Consider the following 24,159-nt stretch of genomic DNA (forward strand, 5'->3'; position numbering starts at 1 on the left):
CTCCAAAAACCTGATCATAACCAGGATACTAGTGTGCGTGTAAACGTACTCTATGTTCAAAAATGGCAGGTAGATTCCACTGAATGGAATATAACCACACCCTTGGAGTTGCTGCTGCACTTGACCCAAGATTAAAAAGGTGACAAAAGGTGGATGCCACTGCTGCAGATGAAGCTTTCGAGAGAATGGCAACTGCAGCAGGGAGAGTCACTTTCAGTAGCAGAGGAATTAACCAGCAACAAGGTCAACAGGAAGGAGCAGGCAGTGCTGCACAAGGATCAATTATTTGGAGCCATTTCTATGAGCGGGTAGCTGGTGCAGAAGTTGTCTGTATGGGCCTTTCTATTCTAAATTTAACACAAACACTAAAATCTGTTTGGCAGAAAAGTTAATTATACGTCTTTTTATTGTGCAAGGTGCACACACAACAAAAAGTTTTCCAATATTAAGTGTTGCATTAATTCCATTCAGGTCCGGGTAACTTTATTTAACGACAAAGAAGTGTCAGTGAATTTACACTGGATACTGTTATTACGTTATGTAATGTTTACAATGCATATCGCAGACGTAAGGTCTGGCAATATGAGTAAATTAGTACTGCTAAACATACTCCACACATGTGAAATGAAATTACATGGTGGGGTGTCTGTTTGAATTAGATCCAAATCTTACCCTATCATTATCCCAATGATTATTTTGCAGTAGTTGTACTATATGACTGGACCGTGTATACAGTCCTGGTTGAAATGATTGGCACCCCTGAAATTTAAGTACAGAATTTAGAACATGTTCAGAAATAAATACAAATTATACAAATTTGTATAATCAGAATATTTAATAAAACTATTGAGATGCTTCTGAGACATGGTTCTAGGAAGAAACTCAATGAGAGAAGTCTGCGAGGTTGGTGCAGAATGTGGAAAAGACACCATGCATGGCATTTAAAGAGCTTCAGGCATACCTGGAGCAATCTGGAGTGGTGGTTTCAGCCCACAATTCACTGCACAATAAACCAAGTAGGGCTCCTTGGACGAAGGCCAAGGAGGACATATTATTGAAAGAAAGGCACAAAAAGGCAAGACTAATGCTTGTGAAGACTTTCATAGATAAGCCACGGTCTTTCTGGGATAATGTTCTAGGGACAGATAAAACCAAAGTACAGCTTTTTGGGAATTCAGTGCTTCAGTTTGTTTATAAGCACCAAAATGAAACCCATAAGGAAAGAACACCCTACCTACATTAAAAAATGATCAAGGTTCTGTCATGCTGTGGGGCTGCTTTGCTGCCTCTGGTATTGGAAGCATTGAATGTATCAAAGGAATGATGAAATTAGAAGATTTTCAAGGCATTTTAGAGTGAAATTTGTTACCAAGTGTCAGAAAACAAGGTTTGGGTCTTTCAGCAGGGCAACGACCCAAAGCATACATCCAGCAGTACAGCAGCATAAAAGAAATGTTGACAAGGAAAAGATGGACTGTTACAAACTGGCCAGCAATGATTCCTGACCTAAATCCCATTGAAGACCCTTGGAGAGTGCTGAAATTTGCCGTTGCAAAAAAGGACTCCTGCAAACTTAAAAGAGCTTGAACCCATAGCAATGGAAGAGTGGCAGAAACTACCAGCAGACAGGTGCAAGAAGTTCCCTCTAAACTTCTAGAAAAGTTTAGAGGCTGTCATTGCTGCCAAAGGTTCTGCAATCAAATTTTGGTGAAGAGTGCCAATAATTTGTCTAGGGTACATTTTCTCTCTGTATTTATGCAAGTTATGGAAGTTTTGTTTCTTCATTTCCTTCTGTTCAGTAACCTTGGATATTTTATTAAAATATTTTGATTGTAGAAAATTTGTTAATTTGCATTTATTTCTGAAGATATTCTAAATTCTGTACTTAAAATTCAGGGGTGCCAATAATTTAAACAATAATAATTTTGTTACAGGGATATTCCGTTCAGTATGTAATAAATTTGGAATGAGCTGCACTGTAAAATTGATTTATTTTGAAAGAACAGTGGCCAATGGGAAAACTAACACTCAGCTGACCAATGGTGGTGTAACTTCATCAGTCAGTCAGTCATTCAGTCAGTTAGGTACAGAAGTTTGTGTTTATAGGGCTGGCCCCACTGTTGCGATCCAGCCAAAAAGACAAAAGAATGGTGAGCCTATGAAAAGGAACTGAGCCATGAGATCCTGCTCCGTTCAAAGAACCGTAATTCCCATCTCTACCAAGTAGCAGTGCGGATGCTCAGCAGCAGCACACCCACTCAAACAGATGGTGAGACAGCCCATAGCAATTGTTTCAGCATGGTAACATAGCAACTATAGGAAAAGGTTACTTGTTTTAAAAGAAAGAAAATAAATGTGTGTAGGCTGTTATATTTAATTAATTGGTCAAATGGTGTCTTCGGTGTATGAATAAACATTTAATAATGTATGGTAATGTTTTATTAATACGTATAGGCTTACAGGAGGTCACCATAAAAATTACAGTAACTGACTGGCAACCCTGCTGCCAGTGTACTGTGATTTCCTATGGTACTTAATTGGTTACTGTGAATTTCTACATTACATAATTTGTTACTGTTTGTGTCACATTTTTAGCCATGCTAGCAGATCTGTCGGTCCATCACTTCCAGTTTAAAATATTTCAATAAATATTGGATGGAATGCCATGAAATTTTGTACAGACATCCGTGATCCACAAAGGATGAACGCCAGTGACTTTGTTGATCCCCTGACCTTTCCTCCACCACCACTAGCAGGTTGGCATATTTTTTTCAGAGGGAAATAGCTCACCAACTCGTGGATGAATTGCCTTGAAATTTGGTACAAACTTGCCGCAACTATAACAAACACTTCTTGCATATGTTTTTGTGATTGTAAGTATTATCTTTCATTCCAAAAAAAAGTTCCCCACAGCAAGGTTTGATCTATTTTTTTGTAATTGTAACAAGTTATTTTCGAACTACACTCACCACTTTGTTTACCTTGACCAAATCTTCTTACACTACAACTGACGTCAACCATCATCAAAATATTGTTGCATGGGGACATTTCATCTAGTGCAGCCTTCAGATAATATGAGAGAGAAAGATACAACTGACTAGTGACCTACAACACACGTTTATTAGAAAAGAGAAAGTAATGTATCAAGTGTGAACTAGCTAACATCGAGCACCTTTGTCAATCATTAACTTGTTATTTAATAACTAGGCAATCATTTATCAATCATCTTTGTGGTTCTTTAATTCGTTTAACTAAGATGAAGATGGCTGTATCAAACATAAATAGGGACATAAATAGTAACATCATCAAAAATCTCTTTCACCTTGACATGAAGATTCTGCCGAAGCCAACTCTGAAATCATTGCAAGTTTCTTTAAAAGCAACCAACCATTGGAAGTGGCACTTCCCCTCTCTCAGTGTAGCCTAAATATCAATGGAAAAAAAAATTCCCAAGGCCCCACTAACATTAGTCTCTTTTAACAGCCCAAGATTTAATATGCATGACACCCACCTGTTCACAGCAGGTGTACATTTTAACATCTATCTAACCTCTACATCGTAATTAAATTATATGATGCATCCCTTGTTTACTAAGTTACAGTGTAACCAAGCAACATTTAAACACATAGCTGCTGCAACAGCCCAATGATCCCCTAATGCAAATACAGCACAATTGAATTTAACTTAGTTGAACAATATGGAAGCAGTAACCAACTACGAAAGAAAGGCCTAACTTTCACATCACAGGGATCATCTTACCTTTTCATCCTACTGTTTATCGGTGTACAGTCTGCTGTAATGAACCACTTGCCTGCAATTACAAATGCAACTAATGTCAAATGATTCAATATAAAAAGTAGCTAACTTTAGTAGTATGTACAGGTGTGAAATTAGATTTTCTTGTAGAACATGATCATTTGCTAATATTTTACATTTCATTTATATGTCCTGAAACCAACGGTTTAGGCTGAAATGTGGTGTCTTTGGCTCAAGGATTAACTGGATGAATTTGTACCCACCATGATATGTGTCCATGTACTGCTGGAAAATCTGACATCCATGCATCCAAATCATATGCTGAACAGAATTTCAACTTGTATTTTTTCAAAAAATTCCTACCTAAAATATTTTCTTTCAGTTCTAGCAGGGCTTCAGAGTAACTGTGGTATGTTTTTGTGTGTTTTTGTAGAGTATGGTCTACGTCTGGGGAGTCAGATCTTTATCAAACAGATGACCAGCACAGGCCTGGCTGCAAAGGATGGAAACCTGCAAGAGGGAGACATCATTCTCAAGGTGCCCCACATTTACTCACAGTGCAGCCACACAATCACATCCATCACATATAAGTCTCCTAGTAGAATGGTTCTAAACCTAGGGTCCTGTGACCCTCAAGGGCTCCTAAGATACCTACGAGGGATCAGTAGACAGTTAAAGGAATGCCAAAGAAAAACATATCTTTTTTATGTTGGTAAGTAATGTTTCTTTTTTTTCTTTCTCTTTTTTTCCTTTTTCTTTTAACATACTGCATACAGTTGCACCTTTGGGGCATCTAAAACTCTTTCAAATGAAAGAATCTGAAGAGTAATTCATGTCCAGGTCACTTAGGCCATAACCTGTAATGATGGATATAAGTAGACACGGGTTTAAGTACTCTCAATCCAGAAGATTGGGAACCCCTGATGTGGCATGTGTTGCACACAGTTATTTAAATAATAGTTTAGTATTTAGCAATAACAAACGAGTAATAAATTAGTAGTCATACTGGTAATAGCAATAAAAAAAAACAACCTTTTTGTCAGGCTAATGTTGGTCACATGAGTCCTAGTGTGGATGGGTGTTCAGCTGTCTGGGGAGTGAACTTAGAACTGAACTTTTTTAAATGTAGTTCTAAGTTCACATTCATGTGACCTCAACGACTCACATGATGGCATGGTGGGTCAGTGACTCATGTGACCTCAATGACTCGCAAGTGTTGCTGAGGTCACCAGAGGATAAATACCTGGAACTCCCAACTAGTCAGTTAGAACTGAGATGAGAGGCGAAACGTCTTCAAGAACTTCAAGCAAGTCCAGTTGCCTTCGCATAGCACTTACAGAATTAAAAGAACCAAGATTCACCAGGTTTAAAAAGCAGGCTCACTGGCTCCTTAGTCAGAGCTCCCACACCCTCTGACTGTCTGTTCTGTCTTTGTGTCTGTATTTCTGTCTGTCTTTTTGTGTGTGTGTGTGTGTGTGGGGGGGGGGGGGGGTGCAGATCAATGGGACAGTGACAGAGAACCTTTCTCTGCATGATGCTGGGAAGCTGATAGAGAAGTCCAGGGGGAAGCTGCAACTGGTGGTCCAGAGAGACCGCCGCCAGATCCTCATTCGCATCCCCCCCCTTGCAGACTCTGACTCTGATAATGACGGTGAGTCATTGAACGCATGTCCTAACCAACAGAGTTAGTGTCAAACTGCAGGGAGGTTTGTAGCGGTTATAATGCGGAGTAGGCAGGACTGCTGTGTACAGTGTCTCACACAGGTTTGAAATATACCTGTTGTGGTACTCTGAATGGGCAGACATCCAACAGATGACAAACAACAAATGGTCTATTTGTGACATTTACCATAGTATTTGTAGATAATTATATCTACAATAACAGAATCTTACAGTATACCTGGACTGCTGCATGTTGATCTTACCAGACCACCTAACTATCTAAAGCCTGTGTTTGGGAAACACTTTATGTTTCTATCAGTTATTGATTCTCCATCACACTTTGATGTACAGTAGGTCCAGGTCAGGGTGAAGTCTCAGTATAAAGGACAATGATTTAAGGCTGAGATTAGATGTAAGATTGGTCATTCGGTTTTAAGAGTTGACACGCAGTGTTAAATTGTATCAGGTACTCATATGACATAAATATATATAATATGCACTTTTTTCGGTCCTCTGTTAACATGAATTTGACAGAGGACCAAAGAAATCAAGCTAATCAGATCTGCTCCAGGCTGCGGAGGTTGAAGTGTGCCACCAGATCAGTTACAGATTTTTCTCAAAGGTCAGTAGGTAAATAGAATTTACTCATAATTGAGACAGTTTATACAGTGATTAATTAAATTAGCATTTAAATTATGCTCATAAAACAGTAATTCACAAAATTTTAATAAAATGATCATCAAATATAACATAATACAGCAGGACAGACAGACAACATTCAACACAACATACTATGAAAAACATCATTGAAATAAACACAAGATAATTAGTTAAAAACATTTACACCAAAGGTTTTTCATTCAAGAGTCAAATAGCATCAGGGAATGTTTGTCTTTTGACCCTCCTCCCAGAAATAATTTGTTCACAGAGGGGAGCTGCATTTTGGTGAAGACAAACTTGGGGGGTCCTGATGTTAAAGTGTAAATCGTGTGGAGTGTTACTGATATGAACCACTTGGTTTCTGTCCTGCAACAAGTCGAAACATGTTGAAAAAATAAATGAAGAAAAATAGAAAGAAATTCTGCTCTCAGCTTCTGGAATAATTTCTCCAAAGACTCTTGCTAAAACATGCATCAAAGGCCATTAATTTGTTCAATAATAAATAAATTCATGGAGGCAAAATAGTTAACTAAAAATAGTAATTAGCATATTAATTATTATATTATTATTGCTTCATTCATTTTAATAACATAATTGGAAAATTAATCTTACTACTATAGGAATGCTTTAATGACATATTTAATGAATTTTAATTAACTAATGGAAAGGTTAATAATTATTCCTTGTAACACACTTAAGCCTCCGTACAAAACACAGTATAATGAATGGAAGGTTTTATAATTAAAGTAACCATTGGCATGATTTCAAAGTTTCCTACACACATAAAGTTACAACTATGTTTTTCATGCGCATATTAAAAAAGTTAAAATGTCTGGCATTTAAGCAGTTAAAAATACCATCTGAAACTAAGTGGCCTTATGTTTCTGCTTGCAGCTGCTCAGCTGCTATGTTTCGCTCAAAAAGGGAGAGGTCACCAGCAGGTCACGATTTAATCAGGACCTTACTGTGGGCTGAAATGCTTTTAGTAAAAAAAAAAAAAACAGCCCCTTGTCTTGAAATCTGACTAGAAGCTTAATTGATCGTATTGATTTGAAAGTGCTCATCTTGACAAGCAGAAGCGATCAGTCGCTCAAAAGTGCAATCTTTGTTTGTGTTTTCTCTTCCAGATAATATGTCCTACTTTTAGATGAGGGACCACCCGAGACACAGCATGTGTAACAGTCTGTTGCCTTTCTCTAAAGTGGAAAAAGGCTGTGACACCTGACTAAGTTGTAAAGCTTTCACACCTTTTCAACTTCTCTTTATACTTCTCTAAATTTTTTAACTTTTTAATACATGATTCATTTTCCTGAATAAACATATTTTAATCCATATGTACTCAGAATTGTGTGATTTATTAAGTATAGAAGTTGAATAATGCCAGTCTAAGCAGCCCTTAAGCTGCCTCCCAATGAATGTGCTTTATGTTTTAGTATTGTTAGATGCCTGAATATTGAAACATGATGTTGTAGACAAAGCTTGATGATTTATTTTTGTGAATACAGAATGTTGCATGACAAAACGTGGCTCATAAAGTGGGTAAGATGCTCGTTGAATTTTCAGTGTAATAACATATTAATGATTTGTCCTAACAGCGTAGCAACTCACCGTTGTCGATCAAGGTGGTATATCTGAACTCCCATCTCTTGCTGCATTTCCATTTCACACAAACATTTTCACATCATACTCACACATCTTATTGCACTGTCATGGTCACTAAGTCACCGATGGCTGAAACCTGGATTTGAGAGTCTATAAATGCTGCTGCAGCCTCACCTAACATATATAAAACAGTACTCTCTTTTTCACACACAGTGTTGGATTTTTTAGATTTTAACTCCTACGTGTTTAACATTTTCTGAGCAAAGACCTTTTTTTACTTACATCCAGCTACAGTGTAGGGAAAATGGGACTAATATTGTGAGATACAACACATATCAAATAACCACTTATTGAAGTTTTTAGGGAAAAACTAGAAACTGGTATAATAGTTAAATACTGGAGCTGTGTCTAGCTTACAAGCTGATTCCCAATGTTTTCCAGTAGAATTTTCTTGAAAGAACTGTTCAGATCTTAATGACTGGATTAATTTAAACCCAATCAAATAATTTATTATAGGAAATTTCATCCTCCATGTTCATTGAATTGTGTGCTTGCCTGTACAGTTACAGCTCTAAAGAAAGATAAATTCATTGACAATAACACAAAGAGATGTCGTAAAGTTAATGAACTGGCTCAGTAATATCAGTTGACATCAGTATCCATTTTAAGTCTACTAACACTAGCTAACATTAACTACCATATACTACCGGTCATACCAGACCAAGTAAGGATGAAGCAGCGAAACCCCTGAGTGTGTTGAATTAGACAAGGATGCGTTTTATTGCTCCTGAGTCCAACTTTAATTTGAAAGAGAATGAATGGCCTATTTCTTCATTCAGCAGTGACATAGACTGGCTTTAAAGCTCTCCATGGTAACCTGACACCTGAAAATCTGATGGGTCTTCAGTTAAGTTAAATGTTTTGTTACATTCTAAGTCTGATAAAGCACAGGCTGGTATACAGGCTGGTAGGGTCAGAAGTAGTCCGCAGAGTTGCACCCTGCTGCTGTTGATTCAAAATATAGAAAACCGGTGTTGCGGGGCCGTAGCCATGGCAGCAACCACTTCCTGTCTAAAAGGATCTTTTTGCATTGTTAAAGTATAATACATTTGTATAGTAAAATTTGGGTACCTCTGGGCTAATGACATATTTAGTTGCTTTTAGAAGTGAAAAGCAGTAAATCCAACCCCTGCAAAAAAGATACATTAAAATGAGCCTTTCTTCAAAGGTTAATGTTACTTTTTATTTAATGAACTAAAAAAAATATAAAAAAATGAGACCACCTTGCAATGGGATCACCCCAGCCGCGACATCCATCAACATGTTGACGTTCTGACTCACAAGTACTCATGGATCGCATGTAGCCCATCTTTGAACTCGGCCTTCATTTTGATCTCAACTACACACCTGTAAAGTTTTGTGACAGTATCTTGCACGGTTGTGACACTATTGTGGTGACAAAATCTGTCCACAGACAGAAAAACAGACATATGAACACCTGCGAAAGTACTCAAAACCACCTCTGAGGTAGTTCCTGACAAAAACACACAAACTCACATCCTTGTTTTACTAAATTTGTTGGGACCCGTCATTGATATAATGCATTCCCTAGCCCCATACCCTAATCTTAACCTTCACAACTGAATGCCTAACTCTAACCGTTACCCTAACTCCCAAAGTTAACCCTAACCTAAACCTAATTCTTAACCTAACCCTAACCCTGAGGAAGATGAAGAATCATCATTAGGAAATTTACTCTTCCATGTAGAGTTTGTACAACCATTGACCACCAAGGGGTAACTGACCCGCAGTTGAGAGACAGTGTTGAAAAGGCATCTGTCTTGGTCCCTGTTTGTTCAACTACTTGTTTGATTTAAACTATTTTCAAATAGAGGTGTTTTAGTACTGGGCAGAAAAAAAATACATGTAAAAAATGAAATTTGGAACAATTCAACACATCTCGTCCGTCTCCATGTCAACAGGATTATCCTCCCTTTTAGTGTGGCCAACAGCTATGAACACTTTTGTCTCTAAATGTGGTTGTAGGACACTTTGTACAGGCCAATTTGTTTCAAGCAAACCTCATCCCAAAAGGGTGAGCCCAGACATCCTGCGAAGGAAACTTTCTTTAACGGCTTTTAGTCCCAATCTCTTTCTTTTGGTTACTACACACAGCTCATGATCATTCATGGTCAGCATATTTATATTCTGTAATTATGTCTTTAAAGCATAGCTTTTATTATTTCTGGCCAAGTTCTTTCTCGTGTAGGATTTGTGTTGCATACTTGTGCACAAGGAATTCACAGGAAACAATGCATGCATGTATAAGACTCATTTTCCAAGACAAAATCTCATTCATGATTACATTTCATCTTTTAAGCAATTCAGTCATTCGAGTTCAGTATTATGTTGCACAAGATCAGTGGCTATTTATTTTAAGCCCTCAGTATATTTTAAAGTTAATACAACACATTATCCGACAATGTCTTAAGTCAAATATTTCTCATACCTGTCCTGAATGTCTATGTGTTGCTGAACAGGCTGACTTCCTGCTGATTATCTGCACTCATGACTTGCACATCACACTGATACTTTTTGATTTTTGATGGACTAATCACTAAAGCTGTGATACAAAAAAATACAAAAAAAGTAATTGTTGAACCACTTTTCTTGAGGACTTGTTTGCTGCCCTAGTGGTCTTTATTTCAAACAGAGCTGTGAGGTCTGCATTATTAAACTACTTAGATATTGCCAAACCAACCAAGATTGAAATCTTAAGGGTTATAACTGTAGTGTATCGGAACCACTGCTAATCATCATATATACATAATATGGAAGCTGATTTTCAAAGTGTACTGATATTTATGAAGACCAATGGCTGCCTGGAAGGTAGGAAAATAATCTGAAAACGTTTACACGATCTGAACAATCAAGCTGTTTTTTATGACTACCTCAGGGCTATGAATTCAGTGTGTTTGAGTAATAACTGCTTTTATCGTGAGTATTAAACATTGGCACCAGAGCTCTTTCCTCATAACTCTGACAAACACCTTTAATAACGTCCTCACTTTCTCACGTGGTATTTAGCTGGTGTCTGGGCTTCCTGAGGCAACTATTCTCTACTGATGATGGTGATGGTGGTGGTCTAGGTGGCACGCAGTCTGAATGGGGGCATTTATCTTGAAAGAAGCCTTTGTGTCTAACTGAGATGTCTGTCTGTCTGTCCGCCAGACATATCAGAGATGGAATCTTACCATTCCTATTCTCCCCCAGAGGAGAGGAGGTCCCGCCAGTCTGACCTGTCCTCCCACTCTTCTAATGAAAGAGACAACCTCAGGTAGGATGGAAGCTTGGATGAATGAGTTAAAAGCAGGAAAAGTCTCATAATCTAACACAACTGACTTTCAGTTTGCTCTCGTAGTCAAACTTAACTTGGATGTGCTCTCAAGGCAACCGTGTCTTATAGAAATTATGTTCATATACTGCTAACCTGTTTCTCACAATCATGTTGTGGTGGCAACATAATCATTGGCTGGATTATGTTCAGAGGTGTTTTTTTGTTTGAATGAGGCATTACATTTATTAACACCAAGGAAGCTGCCAGGAGGTGGTAGGGAAAAACGCTTTGGTTAAGGTTAGGGAGAGATCTTGATTTTGGTTTTGGTTGTTTCTGAAGTCATGGTGAACTTTTTCTGTATTAAACCAATACCTTTCCCTAACCTTAACCAAGTGCTGCCAGTACCTAAAAATAACCATAAAAAGTTTAATAATGCTGTAGACACTATAAGTGGATGTTATACTGCAAGATCAGATATTTTGGTAGAAAAGAAATACGATATCTTTGAAAATTTTACTGACATGTTCAGGATCAACATATTTGCAACTTGCCAAATACATAAATCAGTGGCCTTCAGTCAGGACAAGCAATGTATTAATGTGTGTGAATGGGTGAATGTGGTATGTAGTGTAAAGCTTGTTCGGTGGTCGATAAGACCAGGAAAGTGCTATAATAGTGCAGTTCATTTACCATTTACTACCAGCTATCGTTCCTGTCATTTTCCTGAGCGTGAACATGTCCCATTGACTAAGGCTGGGGTAAGTCAAGCGGAGTGGAGAGCAGCATTTTATGCACATTCGCACATGCGCACTGAGGATCTTTGACAGGTGACTAGCCATAGTGCTTGTTAAGCTGTCCTTAACTCAGCTTCCACCGTTCTGAAATATGATATTGCATGCATTATACATGTGCAGATGTGTGTGGAAAGTGCATTCGTGTACTAGAAAATTACTTCTAGTCTTTTCATCCTAAGTGTTAAGCAAGTAAATGAGCAAATTACACTGTGATGTATCATCTCAGTGCAACTGCAGTAAGTTTGAGAAGTTTGAGTCAGCATATAGTTGAACAAGTAGCGCAGCTCCTTTCAGGGATAGCTCGGTGTGCAGGTTTTCTGCATAGCAAGTGGGCGAGAGAGAGAGAGATTGGTGTGTGATGGTGAGGATGGCAAATGGAGCAGAGAGTTACAAGTTAGCAGTATAGCTGTGAACGTAGCAGTGCAATGTATGTGCACTTTAAGGTCTTCTTTGCCTATCTATCAACGCATCCCACTGACTTAAATTAATAACATGTTCTCATTACATTAATAGAAAATGTAATCCTGATGCAGTCACATTTCCTTCAAAACATATTTGCTGTTGCAAATTAGTTGTCTATAATATAATTTCTACATAGGGTTGCTCAAGGACAGGGATATTGACTTAAGAATTGTTATGACGACTTGACTGAGGTGTGTCTCGATTGATTTAAGACTCAAATGTGACTTTACCCAAAAGACATTAGAAAGTTCTGATAAGCAGTGAATAAAGAGGGCATCATTGAAGGCATTTTGGTTGGTCTTCACAGCTTTAAAGGAGGGTAAAGACTTGGTTTAAGGGTTCAGGTTAGAATCAGGTTTAGGTTAGGGATAGGGTAAGGTTTGGGGTTAGACATTTAATTGTGATGGTTAATATTATGGTAAGGGACTAGGGAATGCATTATGTCAATGAATGTCTTCACAGCTAGTAAGACCAGCGTGCGTGCGTGCGTGCGTGCGTGCGTTCGTGTGTGTGTGTGTGTGTGTGTGTGTGTGTGTGTGTGTGTGTGTGTGTGTGTGTGTGTGTGTGTGTGTGTGTGTGTGTGTGTGTGTGTGTGGAACAGGGAAGAACCCATGAGGACAGCCAAGATGTCAGCCATGGCCTCACCATTCAGAGTACCTGAGGACCCCTATGCCTCAACTGATCTGGACAAAGACACACCACTCATAGAGGAGCCTCGAGGTTATCAACCCACCTCAGTCTACCATGGCAGGGTCACATTCCTCACATTAACACATACCAGACACATTACCATAAAGTACCATGAATTTATTGGACTGTATATAAGACAATACCTTGTTTTTGATAATATGTTTGGTGCTAAGAGACTCTGCATAAAAGCAGCCGGATTATACCATATGCAAAATTTTAAGGCTTCTTTAATTAATTTTTTTGCCACTTGGGGGCAGCAGAAATAAGATGTAAACACAACACCTTATATATTATCGTCTTATAAAGTCGTTATGGCAGACATTGCCACAACCCACGCTAGCATTTATTAGGAGTGGTTTTGTTTCCACCTGATGAATCTAAGTCCAAGATTCACTCTCTTTTACCTCTGTTTTTGGTCTCTACCAACTCCTGAGGGAAATACCTGGCTCTTTAGCTGCTTAATGCTTCACTATGTTCACCAGCTAGTCTCTAACTGTGTCTGTCTGCTGTTTGCTGCTGAGCAGGTAGCGTACAATGGGTTTATCAGGTTGTTTAGAGCAAACTTGTATATTACAAACTAAAACAATCAGCTAAAATAGGCTAAAAAAACTCTTTCAGTTCTTTGTGGGCTCATTACTGTACTACGAGCAAAACATTTCACATTACACATAGACAATTGATCTATTGCTACTATCAAAAATATTGACTAGTACAAGTTCTAGCTTTGCAGCATGCCAAGCTATAAAATACTGGTTCATGATTTGATTATATCAAACATAGTCAGTATGAGCTGCCCCTGTCTAGACTCTGACAATCAGTTCTGCATCATTTGTTTTCTCCAGCAAAAGGCTAGCTTTGAACCCTTCAGTAATTTCCAAAGCTTTGTTATACATTTGCTTTTACTGACCTAACATATTGTTGGCAGCTTTAAGCATATATTAATAACACTCTTCCTGATTTTCTTGTCTACAGTTGCTATAACAACCACACCCAAGATTCTCCTCCGCCCAAGTCCAGAAGATGAAAAAATATATGGGTGAGTCTTTCTTCTTCTCTGTTCAAAATTCTGTACCCTTAAAACTTTTTAGTGTTTTTTCTTTCCCCGTTTATATTTTAGTGGTAATCTCATTAAAATGTGTGTATATGAGGATAGAACATACAGTGAATTATGGCCCTCACTTTTCCCAGGACATAAATCCACCCATCAGTTGATGTTAATGAAATTGCAGCAACATACCCGTGTGTGTATACAGTATCTCTGCCTTTGGTGTATTCCTCTCTGAAATACGTAGGAATAGAAAGGTCACTTTACTTACAATGTACAGTATGTTTCAAATGACAAGCAAATGCCTCTAGCTGGGGGCTGCATCGGTTTGATACCATGCATGTGTCTAGGCATTAAATGCATTTGAAACAATGATTGATGTGTCACAATTCTTCTCTTTGTCTGTCTCGAATTGGTCCCCAGTTCAATAGGTAGTGAATCGCAGTACAGTCACGTGGTTTTCAGCCACTGATTGACATAATGACATGACACATAAAGGTGTTCTACACAACTCCACAGCAGTAATGGCACTATAATGGCACTTCCATCACATGTCTTTCCAGAGTGTAAAGCTCATGAAAAATATAACTGAACTGTAAAGACTGGTAAACATACTGTATGTGACCTTTTTCATAGCAGACATTTTGACTTGTCATAGCAGAAAAAGCAGAGGTAGAACAAATAACATTAATGTTGTCTCAGCTAGGGATTTGTGTGATTTGTGGACTAAATGACTAAACATTACTATCCTTGCTTGTTGGCACCAGACATACTAGTTGTTTACAATAATTATTAATATCTTATTAATCAACAACACGGGCTACAGCCCCCCTCTCCCCATGCTAATGCCTGGATATTGTAAATCAGCTAGGTGTAAATTGGGACTGATGACATCTCATAAAACCAGCGCAGTTTGACAGTATTTTGATCTATAAAATGAAAATAAGGTTGTATGTAGGCTGTGTCAGAATAAACTGGCATATAACCACTTGACTGAAACAATGCATAACCACATTCAACACAGGTTGTGATCCTGCTTAATTTCTGATTAAATTGTGCTCAATTTTAACTGTTTTCTACATGTTTTCTACATGACTTTTAGACTAGTCAGCTAATATAAATTGAAATTACCTATTAACTGACAGAAATTAGTTCTTAGGAACATCCCATGTCTCAGCTCTGTTAAAGTATTCCAGCAAAGGCCCCTGTACACTGTACTATAGCAGTGATCGTACAGGACCAAGGTAGGTCACAAAGTTTCAAATGGGTCTAGATGTTGGTAAGAGTCTGTGACAGAGTGTTTGATATTATTTTGAGGTCTGTCAGACTATGCAGCGAATTTCTGGTGAATCGTTTAGAAGTGGGTTGTATTACCAGAAATCTGTAAGTGGTTCACCTACAGTAATTGGTACTAATTAAACTTGTGCTTTTCCTGCTGACATGCCAAAATGTCTGCTGGGAAAAGGGTCTATCCTTAGATTTTCCTCTGCAGGGTTTCAGACTTTCAGAGCTGTCAAATGCAGAGAAAACACAGCTGCAACTGATAATAGAGTAAATAGGTTAGTTCAGGTTATAGGTTTACTATAGGTTACGTAATGAACAAGCACCAACAAGTCAGTGTTGCTATCACTAACCACCACAGCAAAATCAAATTTAGCAGCAGCTGTGTCACCCTGCACTGTGTCCCAATTCTATTCTAGACACTGTCTACAGTGTGTACTGAGCTAATACTGTTTTTGCAGTTAGTATAGAAGAACTCATTTTACTTTACTATTTGGTACTAATAGACAGTGATGAAGATGGTGGAAGTATTCAAAGGCTTTACTTAAGTAAAAGAAGTAATGCCATACTATAAAAATACTCTGTTACAAAAAAAAGGCCTCCACTCAATATCTTACTCAAGTAAAAGTATCAGCTGAAAACTGAAAGTACTCATTATGTGGAAAAAGGCTTCTTTGACGCTGTGTTCTTGTATATTGTCATGAATGGCTCAAAGGACCATGGCAAATAAAGGGAGAAACACCAAAAATGCGCTTAGATTAAATGATTTATTTACAAACCATAAATTAAATTGCTATCAGAGATGAAAGGTGGATGGCAATGAGGTCAGCGGTGTAAATGTGTGGATGTTTTGAATAAATGATAAAGGAATCAAGCAAAGTGCATGGAGAGAGTCTCTGCAAGAGGACTTATGGTGAAGTCAGACCTAATTTCGCTTCCCATTCATTTTTAAAAGGTATATCCAAATTCCCTTATTTGAATAATTTCTCGCTCCCTGCATGACCTGGAAATTGTTCTGGTCCTTCATCGGAAAGGCCGTGCCAAAGCTCTTATTTTAGCTTTGAGGAGCGAGGAGGGATCTCTGTCGAGCCATAAGCGGGGATACACCGGGCTATCCTTCAATGAAGTCTTTTTGCTAGCAAGACACACGCCCTTTATTGAAAACCTGTTGGTGACTGGATGCTGCAGCTGATCAGACTGATCTGAAACTGCACTGCAACATCACTGGAGTTTTATACCAAGGTGGACTGACAACAGAACCAACTCAGGATTTTTAATACCAAGATTTAGATTATAATGGTTTTTGATTCACCATCTAGTTAGAAATACTGGATATGTAGGTCTGACTGACAAAAGAACTGTGAATAATTTTTGTAATTCATTAGAAATAATTTTCTCTGCCTATTATTTCCCCTTAAAATCTGTATCATGAACAATATCATAGAGGATTATAGGTGGGAGAGGAGGAGAGTCTGATGTCTTTCAACAATAAACACAATTTAATTGTGTGTCTATTGTCATTTTTAAAGAACCAGAGTGTAGTATTTAGAAGGATCTAGTGGCAGAAATGGAATATATTCATCATTATTTTTTCATTAGCCTATAATCTCCTGAAACCAAGAATTGTGTTTTTGTTAGCTTAGAATGAGCCCTTAATATCTACATAGCAAGTGGGTCCTTTTCCACGGAGCCCTCCATGTTGCACTGCCATGTTTGCCAACCAAACACTGGCTCTAGAGAGGGCCTCTCACATTTTTACATTACCTGAAGGCCACTGTATGTTGACCTACAAGCTTGGAAAGGGAGGGGTGAGGGAAGGGGTATTGAGTTGGTTGCAATCTGCAATCTCACCGCTAGATGCCACTAAATCGTACACACTGGTCCTTTAAAGCCTTGAACACTCAAAGCTTCAGAAATGTTTTTTTTACCCCTGCCCTAAACTGTGCCTTGCAACCAAATGCTTAGGGTTAAAGGGTCTGAATATTTTTGTAAATGAGAGATGTCAGTTTTTGATTTTTAATAAATTTGCAAACATTTCTAAAAACATGTTTTCACTTTGTCATTATGGGTTATTGAGTGTAGATTGAAAAATGGCAGTTTTATTTATTTAAAATTAAATCTACAACACAATAAAGTGCAAAAAGTAATTGGGTCTGAATACTTTCTGAAACCACTGTACATTGTCCAATGAAAACCGTGGAGAACACCCACTTCTCCCCAGTACTGCAACATAATTTCCTGTGCGTGAATATTGTCATCCAGCTGAGAGCTGATCCAGTTCCACTGAATCAAAAAAGAAAGACACAAAAAGGCAAGACTAATATTTGCAAAAACTTTCATAGATAAGCCACAGTCTTTCTGGGATAATGTCCTATGGACAGATGAAACCAAAGTAGAGCTCTTTGGGAGCGCATTGCTTCAGTTTGTTTATAGGCGACAAAATGAAGCCCATAAGGATAAGAACACCCTATCTACAGTAAAACATGGTGGAGGTTTGGAGAGAGCTGAAATCTGCCATTGAAAAAAGGACGCCTACAAACTTAAAAGAGCTTGAATGCATAGAAATGGAAGACTACCAGCAGACAGGTGCAAGAAGCTCCTAGATGGCTATAAGAAATGTTTAGAGGTTTTCACTGCTGCCAAAAGTTCTGCAACCAAATGTTATTGAAGGGTCCCAATAATTGTGTCTGGGGTACATTTTGTGTTTGTGTTATTTCACTATTATACAAGTTGTTTTTTTTTCTTTTACTTTTGATCTGTACCCTTGGACATTTTATTTAAATATTTTGATTGTACAAAATTGGTTAATTTGCATTTATTTCTGACTTAAAATTCAGGGGTGCCAATAATTTCAACCAGGACTGTAAGAAGATCGGTGCCTTGGAATTATGGAATATGAAACTTGATATTAGAAAGTACCTGAAACAAGTCCATTTGTATTTAAAAAAAAAAAAAAAAAGGGTAGAATAAGACTTTAAGGACTCAATTAATGACTAAAATTTTTTGATAAGCACATTTTGTCCTCTGAACATAACAGTATATTTTATAATCTTATCATAAATTCAGTATTTAAATGTTAATCTGTAAAATAATTAGTAATTTCGGGTGTCAAATAAATCTAGCAGAATCCCCCTGTTTTTTTGCAGTGCATTATAGAAATTCTGCTGATGCTAATCACTGTCTAAAATCATTCCATCATTCACTGGTTTTCCTTTCTCTGCATAATAAGTACTTAATGGTTTACTCCATAGTGAGCAGTAAACTGAGATTTACTCATGAATCATCATCATTTTGCATCATCACTTGGTTCTGTGTCACATACTGTAATCTGCCTTGCACTGTGGGACAAAAAATAGTATACATGCCATGGACTTTTCTACTTTTCCAGTGTACTTATGAAAATTTAAGGAAACTATATGGTGCATATATTCCCAACTGAGAATTTACATACTGATATAAACCTGCTAAAAAGAAAATATATACTGTGTACTACAGTATACAGCAAAAATATAGTTATTTCAGATGTGTGTGTAGGCTGGAATTGCAGTTTGCACACATTTTTTATGCAAGATTAATTACAAATATTCAGCATTCAACAAGGACCAGATTTGTATGGACAATTTGCACATTAGCGTGGCAATCTCATATTAGTAAATCTGGCCTCTTAATGGTGGCATTAATTTCTCTTCCTGCAGGCCAAACACAGTGATGGTAAATTTCCAAAAGGGAGACAGTGTTGGGCTGAGGCTGGCAGGAGGAAATGATGTCGGCATCTTCATTGCTGGTGTTCAAGACGGCAGTCCTGCTGAGGAAGAAGGCCTGCGCATCGGAGACCAGATCTTAAAGGTAGCCAGTCCAGAAAGAACTTATTTCATATACAAAAAGAGGTGAAGATAGGATGTAGTTCAAATTACAATGTGATTGTGAGGTTACAGAAAAAAAATATTAGTGTTATATATTATGTGGATATCAAACACTCCTAATTATTGTGCCCTTTATTTGTATCTTGAAGGTGAACAACATTGATTTTCAAGGTGTAGTGAGAGAGGAAGCAGTACTCTTCTTGTTGGAGATTCCTAAAGGGGAAGTGGTCACTATCCTGGCCCAGAGCAAACCTGACGGTAAAATATTCCCTCCAGAAATTCTAAAAGACACAGAGGCTGAGTCAGAGTTACATTTCTCACATCAATAAAAGTTCAACTTTGACCAGTAATACAACTTTTCTTTATTAATGAAAGGATTAGTATATCATCTGGCCAAATTTTCCACTTTTACATAATAAAAAATATCAGTCTGTATGGCAGATTATCATGAATCTGCCATATAGACTCTTTTTTTCTAGCTTCCTACAGGCTTACCTCTTCAGGCCAAAATGTCAAAATATCTCATATTTAACATAAAGATTGCTGATAACTGATGACATGTTTCTTCATTATCATGAACACACGCATACATACACACACACACACACACACACACACACACACACACACACACACACACACACAGTGGTTTATTTAACTCGGTCCCACATACACTGTCCTACTGTCCCAGATACTGACTAGAGCACCATATGTGGACTGAAAATAGTCCCTAACCAATGCACTATATCCTCTTATTTGAGTAACGTTTGATAAAAACTACAGTGCACAGCTGTTTAAGGAAATGACTGAGTCTAGTTTAAAAATGAATATTCTTATTTTTGAGGTGTTTTTTAAGAAGATTCACGTCTTCAGTAGAAACCAATGGCTTGGAGCCGAGAGCCACAGAGTAGGGAATTCCGACAGTATTGAGAGACAGACTAACACATTGTTGGTTTTGGTATTTTTATAGGATTTGTTGACGGTAACAACAGCATGGAAGAACGCCATCCTTCAAGTGCAACAGAGAGTTCATTCAGAAAACGTTTAGTGTTTAAATTAATTTTTTCCCTCATCAATCTACACTCAATACCTCGTAATGACAAAGCAGAAAACAGAATTTTAGAATTTTTGCAAATTTATTAAATGGGTAAATCCAAAATATCACATTGACATAGATATTCAGACCCTTTACTCAGTACTTCAGTTGAAGCACCTTCGGCAGAGATTACAGCCTTGAGTTTCCTTGGGTATTATGCAACAAGATGTGTACACCTGCATTAGGGGATTTCCTGCAATTCTCCTCTGCAGCTCCTTTTAAGCTCTGTAAGGTTAGATGAGGTGAAAAGCTATTTTTAGGTCTCTCCAGAGATGTTCAAGTGGGTTCAGGTCAGGGCTCTGGCTGGGCCACTCAAGGACATTTAAATAGTTGTCCCTAAGCTACTCCTGCATTGTCTAGGCTTTGTGCTTTGGATCATTGTCCTGTTGGAAGGTGAACCTTCGGCTCAGTCTGAGGTCCTGAGCATGCTGGACCAGGTTTTCATTAAGGATACTTATGTACTTTACTTTGTTCTACTCAGCTTTCCCTTAGCCCTGACCAGTCTCCCTGTCCCTGCCGTAGAAAACACCCCCGCAGCATGATGGTGCCACCACCATGCTTCAACCCTGGGATAGTATTGGGCAGGTGATGAGCCTAGTTTCCTCCAGACATGATACTTAGAATTGAGGTCAATCTTGGTTTCATCAGACAAGAGGAGAGGATTCCATCTGGCCACTCTGCCACAACGCCCTGATCACTGGAGTGTTGCAGTTATGGTTGGCCTTCTGGAAGTATCTCCCATCTCTACACAGGATCTCTGGTGCACTCTCCCAGATGGATCATCGGGTTCTTAGTCACCTTCTCCCCCAATTGCTCAGTTTGGGTGTGCAGCCAGCTCTAGGAAAAGTACTGGTAGGGATTTAAGAATTATGGAGGCCACTTTGCTCTTGGGAACCTTCAGTGCAGCAGAATTTTTTTTGTAGAATTTCCTAGATCTGTGCCTTGACACAATCCTGTCTGTGAGCTCTCTAGGCAGTTTCTTTGACATCATGGCTTGCTATTTGCTCTGATGAATGAATTGTTAGCTGTAAGACCTTATATAGACAGGTGTTTGCATTTCGAAATCATGTCCAATCAATTAAATTTAACACAGTTGGATGCCAATCAAGTTGCAAAAACATCTCAAAGATGATCAAGAAAAATGGGAGGCACCTGAGTTTTTCAATTCAAAAAATTTCAGTTTTTCCTTTTTAATAAATTTGCAAAAAATTCTAAAATTCTGATTGCTTCATCATTATGAGGTATTGAGTGTATCGTGACCAGGGAAAAAATGAATTTAAGGCACTGTATCTGCATATCACTGCCAGAGCCTGTACTACATGTGTCAGCAGTGATGGAATGACTAGAAATGCTAGAATAATGGAAGGAGTTAATCAGAGCAGTTTTAATTTACTCGGTTGTAGGCTAGTCAGCCACTTGTGGAATATCCCTAACGCAGAGTACTCTCCCACAGTGCTCTGCCAGCTGTCACTCTCACACCTCAGCCTCATTAGTTTCACTCTCTCCCTTTCTCTCTTCTCTCATGTTTCCATGTAATGATGGAATGATTAGGCCAGATCAGGCTACATTTGGCTTAGCCAACCGTGACACACATGGACACATGCACCCACACATTGCTGCTCAAGAACACATTGGGTGAGATAGAGCAATACAATATGTTAAGGTAATGAGTATATTGGCCCGTTGAGCTTGTGGCTCTGAAAAAAGGGATTTGACCTTTTTGTTGAAAAAAAATCTATTCACAAAGTAAAAACACATCACACAATGAGGCAGCGCACTGACCGGACATGAAAACTGTGGGGCTCTTCACTGCCCAGCGCTGCTGAAAAGACATCTACGGTTACCAGAGAGAGTTGGCAGGTCCTCACATAAAAAACAAAGGGTATTGGTTGCGATTAGAGAGGTCAGAAATGCAACCGTAACCTTTGTTTTGGCAGGGAGGGAATTTTGGAGGAATATCAGGTTAGATTTAAATTTCAGGAATGAATACAATACATATAAGGTTCTCACAAGTTCTGTAAGAAAAATGTATGTGTATATGTTTTGCAGCCAGTTGCAGCAGCAGTTCATTGCTATGGTTGCTGATAACAGCACAGGCAGGGAGGACCCAAACGTAGACACACAGACAGGCTGATGCAGTCCAGTTGCTTTAAAGGAGAAAATAAGGCTTACAGGTAGACAGGCGGGCAGACAGGAAGGAAGGTAGAGACAACAGGTAACTAAATTCAGTTGCAGGCACATAGGAAAACACTGGGGAACATAAACAGATGAACCGACAAGATGCTGGTGTGAAGGAGTGCATTTATGTGCACACTAGTATCCTGGTTATGATCAGGCTTTTGGAGTATCCTGGTTGTGTTTTCCACACGTAAGCTGCTTATTTCAGTTTCAGAAACCTGAATAAGACCTAGGTTTTGAGAAACCTAGATATACTATCTAGTAGACTCCGATAGAAACCAGGATACTGTGGCATGTAAACATCTTATCAAGGTTTCTGAACCATTTCAGTCGTGGCTGAGAAGGTGAGAAATCAAGTGAAACCTGCAGGCCGACAATCAGAAACCTGGATACTGTTAGGATCATGTATACAGGGATATGAATAACCAAGTTTTTCATGTTCCATGTAAACACCATATCCTGAATATAATCAAAAACAGGATAAGTTTCAAAACCATACTAATGCACATATAAAAACACTCAATTGCATGTTTAAATACTGGCTTCAGTAATGAGGGAACTGGGAACAGGTGTGTGAGTGGGGAGGGAAGCTCAGGTGATTGAAGATGGGAAAGAGGTGAGCAGATGCATATGGGGAAAGGAAGAAAGTCCAGGGACATCTGGTGGACGGATTGAAAATGGCAGGTCTGGGGAGATGAAGGGAAAAACATGGGCTTGGAGAATGGTAAATGTACATGGTAAATTGTACATTTGACTGTACTTATATGGCACTTTTCTAGTCTTATCAACTACTCAAAGGGCTTTACACTACATGCTAAATTCACCCATTCGCACACACATTCATACACACACACTCACACATACTGATGGCACAGCCATCTGGGTTCAGTATCTTACCAAAGAAAACTTTGACATGTAGACTGGAGGACCTGGGGACGACCTGCTGTCCTTCTGAGCCACAGCCACCCCCAGAAGTGAGCAGCAGACTGTGACAGTTCATAAATTCAAACTAGGCTTAGTTTTCATTTAATGTCTTAAACAGAGATGTACGTATCACTAAGTTAATCAATTAATTATTTAATTAATTAAGTTTATTTACAAAGCACTCTTTTTAGAACAGACATCATTAAGTGCTTTACAAGAAAAGGCAAAAGCAAGACATATAATAAAGACACCCCATTAAGGGGCAGAGAAAAAATAAATGAAAAGGGAGAGAGTTGTAGTTTGGAAATTACAACTTTCAGTTTTGGACCCCTCCTTTAGTTTTAAGTCTAAGATGAGGAAAAGTCAACAAGCCCTGATCAGAGGACCTCAGAGATCTACTTGTGATATCAGGCTGCAGTAGCTTTCTAATGCAGGTCCAGTGCCTGATATATGATTTTACAATGTGGTCAGGCTTAAAGGAGATGTAAAATTGAATAATCTCTGGATAGAAGTGATACACCTTTAAAACTACAAAACAGGACACAGGACAGAACCTTGGGACACAGCACAAGCTGTTACAAGTTTTCTACTAACTGCCAGGTATAAATTTTGACTGAACCAACCAACAAAGCAGCTTGCTGCAAATATGTATGGTTCATGAAGTGTGTGGACTATTTCTTGGCCAGTCTCTTCCTTGAGTCTTCATGGTGTCTGGCATCTTAACGGTGATGATGAGACTCCAAGAAGTTGAGAAAGAAATGCTAAGAAAGAATCTAGTACATAAACTCCTGTAAAACCACATGCCCTTT

The 24,159-nt window shown here is 38.4% G+C and overlaps 1 protein-coding gene across 4 annotated transcripts in view; it reads left to right on the forward strand.

Annotated features, from left to right (window-relative positions):
* LOC120805729 (tight junction protein ZO-2-like) overlaps positions 1-24,159 on the forward strand; it is a 129,131-nt gene that overhangs the window by 76,301 nt on the left and 28,671 nt on the right. For 2 of the 4 annotated variants that reach the window (XM_040156230.1, XM_040156232.1), the window contains 7 exons: positions 4,190-4,293; positions 5,254-5,407; positions 10,912-11,017; positions 12,875-13,020; positions 13,936-13,999; positions 18,985-19,135; positions 19,302-19,410. In XM_040156230.1, coding sequence (XP_040012164.1) covers positions 4,190-4,293; positions 5,254-5,407; positions 10,912-11,017; positions 12,875-13,020; positions 13,936-13,999; positions 18,985-19,135; positions 19,302-19,410 — 834 coding nt within the window. The remainder of the gene's footprint in view (positions 1-4,189; positions 4,294-5,253; positions 5,408-10,911; positions 11,018-12,874; positions 13,021-13,935; positions 14,000-18,984; positions 19,136-19,301; positions 19,411-24,159) is intronic. The other 2 variants (XM_040156231.1, XM_040156233.1) reach the window with 1 other exon arrangement.

Source organism: Xiphias gladius, chromosome 19 (assembly GCF_016859285.1).
Source record: "Xiphias gladius isolate SHS-SW01 ecotype Sanya breed wild chromosome 19, ASM1685928v1, whole genome shotgun sequence".
Lineage (NCBI taxonomy): Eukaryota > Metazoa > Chordata > Actinopteri > Istiophoriformes > Xiphiidae > Xiphias > Xiphias gladius.